The sequence below is a fragment of the Mesoplodon mirus genome (assembly GCF_964341445.2).
Source record: "Mesoplodon mirus genome assembly, chromosome: 10".
Classification (NCBI taxonomy): domain Eukaryota; kingdom Metazoa; phylum Chordata; class Mammalia; order Artiodactyla; family Ziphiidae; genus Mesoplodon; species Mesoplodon mirus.
The window spans coordinates 53470085-53485411 of record NC_138986.1 but is presented as its reverse complement, the minus strand read 5'-3'; the positions used below and the strand labels follow the sequence as shown (position 1 = coordinate 53485411).

General features: G+C 46.5%; 1 protein-coding gene across 1 annotated transcript in view; it reads right to left on the bottom strand.

Annotated features, from left to right (window-relative positions):
• Positions 1-14095, bottom strand: part of PREP (prolyl endopeptidase) — a 137313-nt gene extending 123218 nt beyond the window's left edge. Inside the window, exons 1-2 of the mRNA XM_082633454.1 lie at positions 13953-14095; positions 8751-8825 (exon numbers count right to left, since the gene is read on the bottom strand). Of these exons, the coding sequence (XP_082489580.1) occupies positions 8751-8825; positions 13953-13997 (120 nt within the window). The 5' untranslated portion in view covers positions 13998-14095. The remainder of the gene's footprint in view (positions 1-8750; positions 8826-13952) is intronic.
• Between the last annotated feature and the right edge of the window lie 1232 nt (positions 14096-15327).

Genomic DNA, 15327 nt, shown 5'->3' with positions numbered 1-15327 from the left:
GGGCTCTACCCTGCTTAGTGAGACATTAACTTCACATAGCTGTCCTGCCACTCCAGAAGCCAAAGAGGGTCCCTAAGGCTTTTACCAAATCTTTTTTCATTGCCACAGTACAGCCAAGGAGTGAGCACACATCTGGAGCTTGGCCAATCAGAACTCCCTCTCCTGGGATGCAGCCACTGGAACAAGTGACAGAGGGCCGAATCACTGTAATCACTGATGTCATCAGCAGTGCTGGGTGAAAAGTGGAAATTCCCACCACGGAGTCCCACAACTGTCTGGTTCCTGCCTGCTTTCCAAGCCTGGCCCTCAGTGCATCCCAGAAGCCGGCCTCATATCCTTGCTATGAATTCCTTATTTGCCTAACATGGCCAGAATTCATTTCTACTGCTTGCCTCAAAAACCTCATTACAGAAAGCAAGAGAAAGAAGATAGAAAAAGACAAGAGAAAGCACTGCTTAGAAAAGAGGATGGCCCAGGACCAGCAAATTCTGTCATACTTTTGACAATTACCCCATGCACAGATCAAAAGGATGTTGTTCCCTAACTACATATTTCAACTGTGGATTTATCAGAAGTATGTTTGCGAACATACATAAGGCTCAACATTTCTGTAGGAGGTGGTGAGACCTTTAAGACCTGAAATGCCTTGCAGATTGAGATGATATGTGGTAACAGATTTACCTAGAGCATTTCTTGTTTCCACTAGAGGAGGAACAACACAGTAGTAATTCTCAATCCAGGTCCTTACATGAAACATTAATGAATGGATGGCAGGGCGTTTCACAGGCCAGCTTTGCCAGTGGGTTCAGAAAACGCCAATTAAAAGAGGCACTACCAGGGCTTCCCCACTGGTGGCGCAGTGGTTGAGAGTCCGACTGCCGATGCAGAGGACGCGGGTTCGTGCCCCGGTCCGGGAAGATCCCACATGCTGCGGAGCGGCTGGGCCCGTGAGCCATGGCCGCTGAGCCTGCGCATCCGGAGCCTGTGCTCCGCAACGGGAGAGGCCACAACAGCGAGAGGCCCGCGTACCGCAAAAAAAAAAAAAAAAAAAAAAAAAAAAGAGGCACTACCAAATAGCTTTAAGGTAATGTTTGGCCTAGTTCAGTCATCGTCCTTTAGAAAAACTAAGCCACACTTAGATGCCACAGTTCCGTTGGCGGAGGTGTGGGGAATTCAATGCTTAGAATTTAAGTATCTTTTTCTAAAAAAACTAGAATTCAAAAGGAAAATCCTGCTTCATTTTGTGGATGAAAATAAAAAGACAGAGGCGTCTTTAAAGTTCAACATTCTGAGTAAGCAAATAAGAGGACTAGAGTCTGAAGGTCTACATCTCAAAACATTGAAGCAGCAGTGCCCAGGATGTATCATCTTTGTACAGAGCTCTGCTGTGTGGGGAAAATGAATTTTTACATGCATTTTCTCAGGTGGGTGTCATTAAAACTTTGGAGCTAGATGAACTGAGTGTGACTATATTCATTTTATAGATGAAGAAAAGGAATCCCAGGTAAGGTAGCTGGCTGTGCTCCAAGGCCAAGAAAATGAAAGACCAAGGTCTATGACTTCTATTCCCAACTGGCAAATATTCTGTTTCTCCACCCTGCCTCCCAACAGAGGTGACATGGGAAACGCCTGGAAACTCACAGGATGAAGGACCTACTTAAAAAGAGGACATTCACAGTTTGTCCTAAAGTCTTCAAAAGAACACCATAAACCAAAACCAAAACCTAAAGTCTCTTATGCTGTTAATTATATCCAGTATTCCTCAGTTTCCAGTCAGCTTCACCTGCTGTCTGTTGGCTTAGAGACACTGAACTGGCCCTTCATGTTAGCGGAAGTCCTGGGAGCAAAGCTTCCACGGTTGCCTCTGCGGCCTGACAGCCTGAGGGGGCGATGCAAGTGGACAAAAGGATCGTGGCTCACCCAGCTCCCCACCAGTTGTTGCCCACGCTGGCTCTCCCCCACTTTAGGAAGGCACACCGCCCAGGGAGATCTAGGCCAGACTGATACCAGCACAGAGCAGCAACTGCTCACGCTACCTGCTTTTAGGGTTAAACCCAAAGAACAAAAACAAAAGCAAGCAAGCAAAGAAAAAAACCACGTATTAGGATAGGCAGAGAGGATCCCAGGGAAAGGTGTTGACTGCCCTCAACTCTGTTCTCCACCGACCTCTGTGACATTAAAATACCTACACAGAAATCCTAGGCTATTTAAGTACCCTAGAGATGATCAGAAGTCCTGTGAGATTTAAACCTTTCTTGCCAAGGAAGGGAACAGTGTGGGCAGAAAGGTGACGTTTCCAGCTTCTTTACCTGTAAGACTGAGGGACTGTCCTGCTCATTACCTTCACAGCCCCTTCTCAGCAGGTGTAATGGGTGACCCCTAACTACTCAGCCAAATGGGCTATGGGGGAAAAGACCTACGTTCTGTATTCCTTTGATCCTCTCCGAAACAGCTGGTAATGTAATTTTTTAGAAGGACTGAACATAAAAACAATTTTTTTTCTTTTTTTTTTTTTGCTGGTTCCTATTAAGAGTTCTTCTCTCATGATCCACAAGGGATGGAGCTGTTGTTACTGTCATTTTGCCTGAGGCAGCTCTCAGAGAGGGAAAAATAAATTAGTCATTTGATATCTGCAGCTGGTATTCTACATTTGCTTACCTCCTGTACCAAAGCCCCAGGACAGAGCTCCTGTGGAAGCCAGACTTGACAACTAGTTACAATGACAGCAGCTATCCCATGAAAGGTGTAAATCCTTCCTTTCTGTATCTCCCCTTCACTCAGTCACAAGTTCTGGAATATTCAACCAAGAGGCTGAAGCCACAGTAAGATGGAGTAAAATGGGGAGACTCTTCAAAAGGCTACAAGGACACTGCTTCTATCTGGACTTTAGGGCTGCAAAACCAAGCCCAGGGATGCAGAGAATTTCTCACTATCAGGAAGGGGCGCAGATGTTGCCACGTGGACTGACTGCACCACGATGGATGGGGAGGCCAGGGGAAAGAAATATGCATTCGGTACTCTCACAGGGACCCGAGAGCGAGACGGCTGCTTCCGTAAAGTGCAAGGGACTGAGAGGCAATGCAAAGCTGAGGGGGCACAGCAGTCCCTTTGCTGGTGACATAAAAGTCTCTACTATTCCCCAGGACGCGTGGTCCATCTGCACAGTGAAGACACAGGACCGTGGTAAGGTCACTGGATTTGGCAATGGGGCTGTTGCTGATCACGAAGAGAATGGTTTATATTGATGGGAGACAGGACAAAGGAAGAAGGGGTATCAAGCTACACGGAGGGGCAAGCAGAGTGGCTTATAGACAGGAAAAGAGGAGATGGCCCGTGATGGTATCTGAAATGAGATCTGAACAGGGCACACCCAAAGGGGCCAGGACACCAACTGAGAGGAAGAAAGAGGCTGCAAAGAGCTAAGGCCGAGTGTGGGGTCTGGGGTTCACTTGTTTGTGTGCCACAGGACACTTAGGAAGTTAAAAGATTAGGAAGTGAATCACATGCACATTACTGTCAGTGGGTGGGGGATGGGTGTCTTGCTATTAGTAGTCTGGAGGCTCAAGTTACCTTGGTGTCAAAATATCGGGGTGCATCAAGGCTGCTACACACTTCCTTCCATGACCTGCAAAGGACAACCTTTTTTTTTTTTTTTAATAGATTTATTTATTTTTATTTTTAGCTGCGTTGGCTCTTCCTTGCTATGCGCAGGCTTTCTCTAGCTGCAGTGAGCGGGGCCTACTCTTTGTTACGGTGCACGGGCTTCTCATTGTGGTGGCTTCTCTTTGTTGCTGAGCGCCGGGTCTAGGTGTGTGGGCTTCACTAGTTGTGGTTCACGGTCTCTAGAGTGCAGGCTCAGTAGTTGTGGTGCATGGTTTAGTTGCTCCGTGGCATGTGGGATCTTCCCGGACCAGGGCCCAAACTCGTGTCCCCCGCACTGGCAGGCAGGTTCTTAACCACTGCGCCACCAGGGGAGAGCCTGCTGAATGGGAAGTATGGACTGACCACCTGTTGGGACCTGCCTATCTGTCTTCAAATCCTTTTTAATGACTGCAAACCTCCCTCTCTGCCATCTCACACTGAAAACTTCCAAGGTTACCCTGGTGTCCCACTTACCTCAGTGAGATTTCACTATGGTTCAGACACCTCAAGAGTATATCACACTTACGAGATGTCTAAAGGGCTTTTAACCCAGAGCCTTCCCTTTATCTTATTATTGTTTAGGTTGTATTTCCATACAGATGCTCCTAGAATTACAAACACACTTTATAAAGTTGTGGTCACTGGGAGCACTACAATCTTGCATCCTTCTCCCACTTCATGTTCTACCTTAAGCACTTTTTCACTTAGTAAGCAATCTTTACAGCCCAACATTTTAATAGAGGCATATACTATGTCGTTAAGCAGATCCACCAGATTTGACCTAAACACTAAACTATTGTTGGAAATGGTGATTTCCAATTTTTCACTATGAAAAATAATGCCCCAGGGGCTTCCCTGGTGGCGCAGCAGTTGAGAGTCCGCCTGCCGATGCAAAGGACATGGGTTCGTGCCCCGGTCCGGGAAAATCCCACATGCCGCAGAGCGGCTGGGCCCGTGAGCCATGGCCACTGAGCCTGCGCGTCCGGAGCCTGTGCTCCGCGATGGGCGAGGCCACAACAGTGAGAGGCCCACGTACCGAAAAAAAAAAAAAAAAAAAAAAAATAATGCCCCAAACTGGCCCTTTTCTAGATCTCCCTATTTCTGAAGTGACACTATTACTCTCCCAGTAGGCCTGAAAACTCTTCTTCCTTAAGTATTTGCTTTTTGCTATCAGGTGGGCTGATGTCTCATCATTGCTATTGATTTTACATTTATTTGGTACATACTCACTTCACCGAACACATTAATTCTAAAAAGTTTTCAGGTGTTTCCCTGAGGTTTTCTAGACACATAATCATAGAATCAATCTATAATTAATGATAATTTTATTTTCGCCTGTACAAATTTCAGTTCATGTTTTATTGCACTGGTCAAAGCTTTGCAAACATACAAAAATAGTAGTGACAGAGATATTCCAGCCTAGTGCTTAAGTTGTTTTGAATATTTATCTTATTAAAGTTATTTCTATTTTTAGCTTTGGATTTTCTTTAATTCTTAAAATATGAACTAGGTTAATTATATAATATAGGTTTACTTAATCTATGAATATAATAATATTAAATTGTTCTTGAATTCCTGTGACAAATTCTGCTTTTTTTTTTAACCTGCTAACATTATTTATAGTCTTTACAACTATATTCACAAGAAAGGTTGGTCCATATCTTCACTGTCCAAAATGGTAGCCACTAGCCACATGTAGCAAATGAGCAACTGATTATGTAGCTGGTCTGAATTGACATGTGCTATAAGTATAAAATATACACTGGATTTTGAAAACTTAGTTTAAAAAAAAAGAATGTAAAATATCTTAACAGTATTTTATATTCATTACATGTTGAGATGTTAATATTTTGAGTATACTAGATGAAATTATTACAATTAATTTCATCTGTTTCTTCTTACTTAATGTGGCTACTAGAAAACTTTGAATTATCTACGTGGCTTACATTATATAATCTATTGGGCAGTGCTGGAACACTGTTTCCTCTTTACAAAGGTTGAATTGACCTCAAAGAAACAACTGAGTTGTGTAGGATCTTCTACAAACTGGAACACTTGCTATAAAATAGGGTTACGTGGGCCTTCACAGCTTGAAAGAATTCACCCAGATTCAAGTCCCCACCACCACTGTCTTTGAGCATTTTCTAAGTTACAAGTCTGCTCTGAGATTCTTTTATAAAGGATAAAGCCTCAAACGCCCGGAACTCGAAGAGTTGGATAACCTATATTAGATACTAGATTAAATCAAGGACTTACCGATAGCATTTCAGATCTTAGTATAAATGAGCTATCAATGTTCCTCACTTCTGGGCTGTTTTTTTTATTGAAAATGTAACAAGCAGTTTTTCTTCAATTTAGAGGTTATGTGAAGATTTTCCTCTTTACACCAAGGTATGGCTAATACACCTGTGTGTACATGCCTCTAACTGTGAGTAGAAAATGTCCCTGCTGCTCTTCTGAGCGTTAGAAAAACACACTCTGTCTTTTCAGTCTGAGACCGAAATTTCACTCATCAGATCTCAGATGACCATTAGCTCCCATCAATAATGAGGGTGTTTAAGGGGGGACTGGGCAAGGTGTGTATGGAGGATGCGGGGAGAAGGCACGAGCTGCACAGCCCTCTGACACCTTAGGTACACCGTCTGAACAGGTTAGTGTGGGAGGGGGGTGGGGGGAAGCCGAGGGCACCTGCAGGAGGACATACAGAGTCCCACAGCAAGCACAGACATGAATATATTCCTATAGCTTGCATTTCCAAAGCTATTACACCCAGAGTCTTTGATCTTTTATCATTTCTTTAATGTGAGGTTGATAACCATCTGGACTGCCTGGCTTCCACTCTTACGAGCTACGTGAACTTGGACATGTTACTTAATCATTCTAACTCCATTTCTTCAATAAAAAGGCCTATGTCCGAGTTTGAGAACTGAATGGGACAGGGTATGCAAAGCTACCAGGGAACTGCTCTGCCCATAGTAAACCACCAATGTATACCATGAAAACAACAGTGTATACGTCAGTGTCATTAGCGTCTATCCAGTGTTGATTGCAAGATCACCAATCGGCAAAGTTTCATCTGCTAGTAAGTGGCTCGTCAACCACAGGACCAGCCATCAGCAATTAAGGAACAGCAAAGTATGCATCCATTAACACGTAAACAAAAACTGGGTCGTTCCAACACAGCTGCATCACTCAAGCACCATCAAAGGCTGAAGGAATCCAGGTTGTACCCAAAACCTCAGACAAAGTAATCGTCATAGAGACAGTCCTTGGGGATAGTTTTCCAGCGATGGACAGGAAGTTCATCTCCTTCCCTCCATTACAGGCTATGAAGCTGCCTGTGACTCTCCATTCCCAGGCTCAATCCCTGTCTCGGCTCAGCCCAAAGCTGGACGGTCAAGGTCATCTGTGGCAGAGTGGAGGTGAGGAGGCGGCCCACACCTGCTCCCGGCTCCGCTCAGCCCCACCTGAGGAGCTAGAGCCTTTGCCTGCCCCTGAAATGACCCATTTGTTTCTCACTTGGGGATGGCTACCCATCAACCTCTATAACCCGCTGCTTCACCAAAGGAAAATGAAAACCCAAATACCAATCATTCTCACCCATGAGACCTCTGTCTTTCTTGAAGGGAATCAGGAAAGGGTGAGAATGAGGGAGTCTACACAGAAGTAAAAACCATGAGAAAATCTCAAAATGGTGGTGTGCTGACTTCAAGGGAAAGGATAGGGAAGAAGGTTTAAGAGTTTCTGCAGTGGGCAGAGGAGGAGAGAAATGCTAGCCACGAAGAACAGCTGAGAGCGGCAGAAAGGAAAGCAGGCAGGCCAGTGCTTCGGAAATGAAGAAGAAAGACTTGATTCCTGCCTCTACTTTCTCCTCTTCCATGTATCATCGTGCCTGCCTAAGCCCTTCCCTGCACTCCGTTCCTGGTGAAGCTTTTCCCTAAGGACATGAAGGTGGTGGAGTCTGCAACCCCACTGACCAGGGAGTGTGAAAGGGTTGGGGATGGGGGATGGGCAAGGAGAGAATCCCCATTCCACTACCCAGGTCCACATCAGAAGGGAATGTCTTCCTGGAAAATCTGAAGTGCCTTGGAAATCTGAGTTCAGTTCTCCAGAGAACACTGGTATATACGGTGGCAAGGGACCACAAGATATAAGCGCAGCTAAGATATAGGCTTTTAGAAGCTGGCCTAGAAAACTACTTAGCGTACATTAACATTTTTTTTTTTTGATGGGAAATGTACTCTGGGATTCTAAAGAAGCTCAAATAAACTTCTGGAATGCTGAGCACATTAGAAATTGTATACATATTTTTACATACTAAGTTAGCATGGCTATAAATAAAAGAGTCAAGGAACTTGGAGTGGATTGGAGAAACACTATTCCCTCAACCAAGCAAACTTAACCACATAGAGTATATGTAAATAATGACTCTCAAATGACAAGTCTTGGGCACTCCAAGGAGGAAAAAATATCCATGGGACATGGCACTTAGAGGTAAGCTTCGTTAACGAAATGAGACTTCAGCTCAAAATACTACGTTTCTCCAAAAGAATAGGAAAGCCTCATATTTTTAGACAGAGTAGAAAATTCTCCCCCCACCCCCTTATAAGATATAAGATACTTAGAATTTAGTTTACTTATAATTTTATTGTTGTTGCATTAAAATCAATAAGTAATCTATATGACCAGCATTCAGTTTTCAGGACCTGGTACTTCTTAAATATATACAATTTTCTTTCCTTTGGAGAAAATGTATTAGGCAATTTTTTCCTTCACCTAATTTTTCTGTAGGTTTTCATTTTCCTTTGGTAAAATTCCGCTTTCCTTCTTTCAAATATTTTCATTTCAAATAGTTGGTTCATTAGTGTCCCTATAAACCATACACATTATTCAAAACAGTTACGTGATCTTCTATGGGACTAAAAATGCTTTCACCTCTTTCCCATGAATCATTTCACAGAAAGTGCTAGTACCAACATGTCTATTCACCCTCTCACTGCAGACAACACAGGATGATACCAGAAGGGAAACGCCACGGTTATTGATGTCTAGGGTTTGGTCTGAGCTATGAAGGCCGCCTTATCTTTAATCATAAAACCCTAATTTACCTTTGTCTGCTCGCTGTCTGGGTCTTCAAGCCAAGCGTAAGGGTCACAAATTTTATGCCCATGATAATCCTGTACCTGCAAAAGACAAAATATGGTATTAGATAACTAGTGTCTAATCCCAATTAAGTTACTACTTTCTGAATGTGGTAGAGAGATAGGAAAGGGGCAGGCAGAAACAGCCTCATTGGCTCACTGGCAATGTGTCTGCCCAAATTACCACATGAACCGAAGCTGGCAGGTTCTCAAAGGTGTCAAGCCACCCTTCATGAAAAGAACGTTTTAGCTGGAGAGGGAAGAAAGATGAAAGGTCAGAATAGGAACCGCTCCATCTGTACAACACAAAACAAAGGCCTGCCGCTGTGCTAAAGAAACTTGAAAACGTGTTGTCGGTAGCAAAGCGCAGAATTACACAATGCAGTGGGGATGCCGGAAGGGCATGCTTGGGAGGGTGCCACCACACACGAGTGCATTGCCCTGTTCTTGCTAAGCTGACTGATGCTTAGAAAATCTCCCTACAATGTACAGTATGATCCGTTGTGCCTTTAAGTCTGAACTGCCAAAAAGCAAGTTAACTAATGTGCAATGATGCTAAGTGACGTCAGCTGAGAAAGCTGACTCACGTGCCATAAAAGAACGTTTCTAAAACTGAAGCTTTTCTTCCGTTTAGTGCATTGTTATGAAATGCTTTCTTTCACTGTGTAGAAGAGGAGGCACAAAGGCATCACGCATTGGGACTACCTTGATATCTGATGAATAAAATTGCCGAGTGCAAGAAAGGCCCGACTGAGGGGACACTTCCAGGAACGCTCACAGGGGCTGATCTTCAGAACCACGTGGGAGCTTCTGAAAAACCAAATTCCTGGGCCTGCCCTCAGAGACGGACTGAGACCAGAATGACAGGGAGTCGCCACTCCCCAGGTGATGATGCCTAAAGAAACTATCCACAGGTAAATGTCTCTACAGAACCTCTCCATTTCATACTCACGTGATTCATCTAATCAAATGAAACCACATGGACAACGTCTTTCCAGTCAAGTCTCTCTCAACAACTCAGTAACATTCCGGCTAAGGCTTCTTATATGAGGCTGTCCAGAAGACTACCAGTGCCTCCAATGAGTTTTGCATCTGTCTCCTTGTTTTGTTCTATGATACCAAAATGTAAGGGCTATTTCCGAAGGAAAGAGAACACTCTCCTGGAAAAGGAAAACCTGCTGTTTCTACTGCTGGTCAAAGTTTCAGCGTGGCTGCTGGCCAACTGAGAAGAATCTCCCCCAAGCCTCAAACCTCAGGCTTTTCTGCAAGGGGTCAGCATCTGTCCTCATCTGGTGCCAGAGGAGGGCACCTGGGGAAATGCACACCTGGAAGAACGGGCAGTTCAGGTGGAACACAGGAACTGTTCTCAGCAAACAATGACTGACAAGTGCAACTGACAAAATCAGATGAAAGTCTTCCCCATGCGTCTTCCTGAAATTACCAATTTTCAATCCTTACCAAAAGCCTCTCTAAATTTTAGCTGATTATCCTCACTGAAGAAACGCTTTCTGTCTTTTCTTCTCATCTGCAAGTGTCTTACATTTTACACCCCTTGGAATGGTTACAAAATATGCTTACAGTAACAACCATCTTTCCTCTGTCAATAAGGAATCAAAAAAATGTAAAGTTGTGAAAGATCTGCCAATCCAGTATTTTTAGGAGTGAGGTCAGACACACGATGGCAACACGCCCAGGGCCACACCGAGTTCAGAATCAGCGCTGTGACTCCAAACAATCTGCCAACAGCTTTTCCCCAAATATTCCTTGAAGGGGACAGACTGGACACTTAACAAATGTTCCTCGATTATGATGCTACTAGAACTCAGACATATCCAAAGACTTAACTTTTCATAAAGAAGGGGAAAAGATTAACTGCAAGTCATCTTAGTATTATGACTAAGTGAAGGTGCTGCCAAGTGCTAGACCCAAAGCAATGAACATTTGCTGAATATCCACATTGTTGTGCCTGATGCTTTAAAGCAACCCTGTAAGAGAGCTGATGATATTCCTATTTTCCAAACTGCAGAATGCAATTCACAGAGACTGGAAGGCCACAGACTTACTGTGAGCTAAACACTGCGCCATAGCCACGTTATCTATTTGGTCCTCACTGGGAGGTTATTACCAACTCATTTTTCCAGATGAGGAAACTGAAGCTGGAGAGAATTAAAGCAATTGACAAGGATTGTTAATAAGTGGGAGGGAGGACTGTGACCCACCTTGAGCCGACCTCAAAGCCTGTGGACTCAACCTTTGGCTAATGAAGCAGGCCAGTTCTGAACTGGCAGGTGCACAGCTGGACCTTGACTCAGAACCCAGTGTATCTTACACTGGACTGCCTCCTGAATGGTGTTTACCTCTGAGCAAACAGCCCCATCGCCATCTAAAGCAACTGAAGTTAGTTATCGAGCAGACATGTTTAACCACGACAAGAAACTGATTCTCTCCAGGAGAACCCCAGGAGCCAAGTGCCCTCCCCCCATCCCGCCCACTCCCTACGTTTTTCTCTTACAAGACGATACCCTACAAATGGGGTGATCTCATAGCTACATCCCCTGAAGTCAAGTTGTGCAGTATCTGATTCTCCCATCTGATTTAAGTTTGCAAACCATGCCTTATTTTCCCGAGAGGCTTTAAAAATAAGACACGGTTACTGTTCAATATTTCACTTGTATTGTTCAACAGCTCACCTGCTGCCTTCAGGACGAAGTGCAGACTTGTACACACAGCACACAGAGCCCATCAAACCTGGCCCCATTTTCTTTTTTCTCCCTTTCCAGCTCCCTTCCAAGCTCATCCACCCACGGATATTCTGGTCACAGTGGCCTTCCTGCCATCCTAAAACAAATGCAATTCCATGACTGTTCAGCCCTACATAACGATGACTTTAAGTCACACGCCAGGAATGTCCTTTCTACCTTAACTAACTGGCCGACTTCCAGGCTCAATTCACATACTGTCTCTTCCTACTGATGGAAATTAATCTCATCCTCCTCTGTGTTCTCCACTCACCCTATACATTCTTCTAAACGCTGTAGCAGGCCCGAATTCCCTGAGGGCAACACTCTCGGGGGACGGGCAATGGCATTACAGTGGAATGGCAAGGTTTCCAAAACTCTGCTCACTAAAGCAGAAATCCACCACAAAGGGTTGCATGCTCCAACCCCACAGTGCAGCAGGAGACTGTGCAGTAGGTAGCTGGAAGATGCTCAAGGGAGAGAGACAGAGAGCTACAGCAATCTCTAGCACCTGCTGGAGAGAAACGAACCCATCCTAGAAATCAAGGCTACAATTTGAGCAAATGCGTAAGTCAAGCCTAGGGTTTTTAATCAGGACTCTGTCACAGGAAAAGGATACTCCATGCAGGCTATCAGGGCTGGGATAAATACACTGGGATCCACAGAGCAGGGTCCAGGCTGGACCAGAACCACATTTCCTTGGCCTTGAGGTTGAACATGAGTTCTTTGATGAAAAGGAACTGGAGAGTATTAAAATCCACGGTATACTCTTTCAAGTTAATTGTTCATAAGCTTTCTGATGTCTTCAAAAAAATCCTCACTTAACCCTTTCAAGAACTGTAAAACACAGAGAAGTGAACTGTAGGATTTTGGTAACCCGAAAAGGGAAAAACTAAGCAAGAAGCAACCCTGCCTTTAAAAATAAAACAAAACAAATCTAAAACAGCACTTATCAAACCACATAATAGTTCTTTATAAGTTTATCTCTCCTGAAAACTCAAAGATCCTCAAGAACCAAACTGAGATATTCATGTCTTCCCGTTACTAAAGTCCGTTACACTGCAGGGCTGGACCATCATGTGAATGAATGAATGATGATATTCTTACTACAGCAGCAAGTAAGCTCTGTGATTAACCAAGCCGGCCCTAATAGTTCATATATGGGAGAGAAGGCCTGTAACAGGTAAGTGATCTGCCAAAGAGCATCCAGCGAGTGAGTGACAAAACCAGAACTAGCGCTCAGTGCTTCTTACTTGGTCTCTCCTCTTTTCCATTCCTGCTGGATCACTTTACTCCCAGACACAAAGGAAACAACTCTCTGAACCACAGGGATAGAGCTTCTTGGGCGTCAGAGTAAATTTAATAAGCAAGCAGCTGAACAGGCTGAGAAAACATGGTTACCAGATGACCACAGGTCAAAGAAACCATGGATGCATCAGTGTCACTTGGAAATCTTAATTTAAAACAATACGTCCTTTACTCTAAAGCCCCAGTACCCTTTATCCCCAAATGAGACTGCTTTAAAGTACAGACTTTCTGGCATAAATCGGGTCAAAGCAAATAGAAAAAACCTAGAACTGTATCATACAAAAATCTTTTTTATTTGGATTCCATTTTAAGTAATCTGAAGAATTTGGCTATTCCTACCAGAATCATGCCCACAACATTTGGATTTACTCCAGTTCTTAAAATGCCAAACTAATTTTTACACACACAAAAAGTGTTTGCCCAGAATTCCACCATGAGGACCTCAACGGTGACCCTGAGGTCATCTACAGCTGAGGGAAACGGTGGCTAACCCCTGCACTAGGCAAAACTTCATTCTTTAAAAGGCCATCCTCTCCCCTTCTAAGACCTCGTCTCGCCCCCACCAACTCCTGTTCTAGTTTAGGAACACTCGGATCAACACTGCCACAGCTCGGGGCCCTGCTCCACCTTCCCCAGGACTCTACCTCGGCCCTGCATCCCCAGCGCCCGTCGCCCAGCGCTCGGCCAAGGGCAGGGGAAGCGCTCGATACACGTTTTAAAATCGAATGAATGAACTTCAACTCTAAGTATTTTTAATTTGTGAGTTGAAAAAGTTTGCTTTTGTTTTATAATTGGACATCACCTACACGCATGCACACTTTTTCCTACCACCATATTTAAGCCAGAGCCTCCTCCAGTCAAAAAGCAGTGACACGTTCTGTCTTCCCACTCCCTTAAGATGCCCATTCCCACCTGGGCGTCTGCCCTTGACCCCGCTGATCTTCTTAGGAAGCGGCCCAGCGGCGGCTGACCACCGACTCCGCCGCCAGCAGGCGGAGGGTGACCGCCACCAGGGCCCCCTCGGCTAGGGAGGAGCCCGGCGCCCCCCGCCCGGCCTTGCAAACAAAGGCCGAGGGGGAGGGGAGGGCAGGAGGGGAGGGCAGGGGGCGGCGGGGGTACTCACGGCGGTCTCATCGCGGTACACGTCGGGGTACTGGAAGGACAGCATGGCCGGGGGCGCGGGGGCGGCGCGGGCTCCGGAGCGGTCGCGAGGGGGCCGGGCGGGCCGCGGGGAGAGGCGCGGGCGCGGGCCGGGCGGCGGCGGCGGCGGCGGCGGCGTCGGCGGCGGCGGGCAGCTCTCGGCCGGCACTCACGACCGGACCTGCGGCGCGGCGGCGAGGACTTGCGGGAAGCAGGAAGGAGCTGTCGGCGAGGCCGGCAGCCCCTCCCCGGCGGGCGGGCCCAGCGGCTGCGGCGGCGACAAGAGGAAGGGGGCGGCGCCGTGCGTGAGTCAGGCCGGGCGTACAGCTCCCTCTGCAGGAACGCCGGCCGCGCCCGCGCCGCCCGGGCCCAAGGACTACTGTGCCTGGCGCGCGGCGCACCCACGCCGGGACCACCGCCCCGGGCATCCCCCGCCACACCCACCATGCCACGGAGCCGGCCCCACGCCCGACACGCCGGCCCCGGCCACCGCGCCGGGCACACGTGCGGTCACGCCGGCGGGGCCACCACGCCTCCTGCCCCCCCCCCCCCCCCCCGGCTGGCCGCTTCGCCATTGCCGCGCTCTCAGGGCCTCCCTCGAGCAGAATGAACCGCAGGGTTTGCGTATTCGATTCCCCCATCTTCCCGTTCCCGGACTGGGTAAGGGAGGCGAGGAGAGACCGGGCCTCTCCCCAGCCTTGAGAGCGAAGGGCTTGAGGTGACCTAATTTACACTGCCTGTGACCCTGGACTTGGGAAGGAAGGACCATAAAGGAAACACACCTCTTTTCTCAACCCCCCTGGTGGGCGCTGTGTGGTTGGGCAGCTGGGTTATTTAGGTGCGATGGGGTGTGAGTAAGACAATGGATGAGCCCTTGAGATTTACCAGTTGAGAGAGGACCAAGGTGGGAGGACTGGAAATCATCTAGGGTCTTTTGTTCATACTGCCGGTTCCTTTATCGGCATCTCTTTTCTGTCACTGTGTTTGTTTATTGAGCATCTTTTATGGGGGGGGTGCGGGGAGGTATTAGATGCTTGACCTCAAACCCATGAAATTTTAATAGTTACATTTATTCATCCTCGGGCTAGTGATAACATGTTCCGGCCTTGCTTTCCGGACCATCAGGAAGAAGCTTTATAGCCCCAGTTATCAGAGCTATGGTGTGTGCCCAATGTGTTTTGTACTCCTGGCTGGAGTCCTGGGAGGAGGGCATGGGTGTGACCAGAAAGTCCTTCACGTCCTGAACTCCAGGAGGGCACGGTAACTGTGGTAAACCTGTGTCTTCTGTTTCATTTTTATTACCATCCCAACTCGGTGCCTCACCCACAGTTCAGCGTTTCTGTTCGTGGTGGGATGTT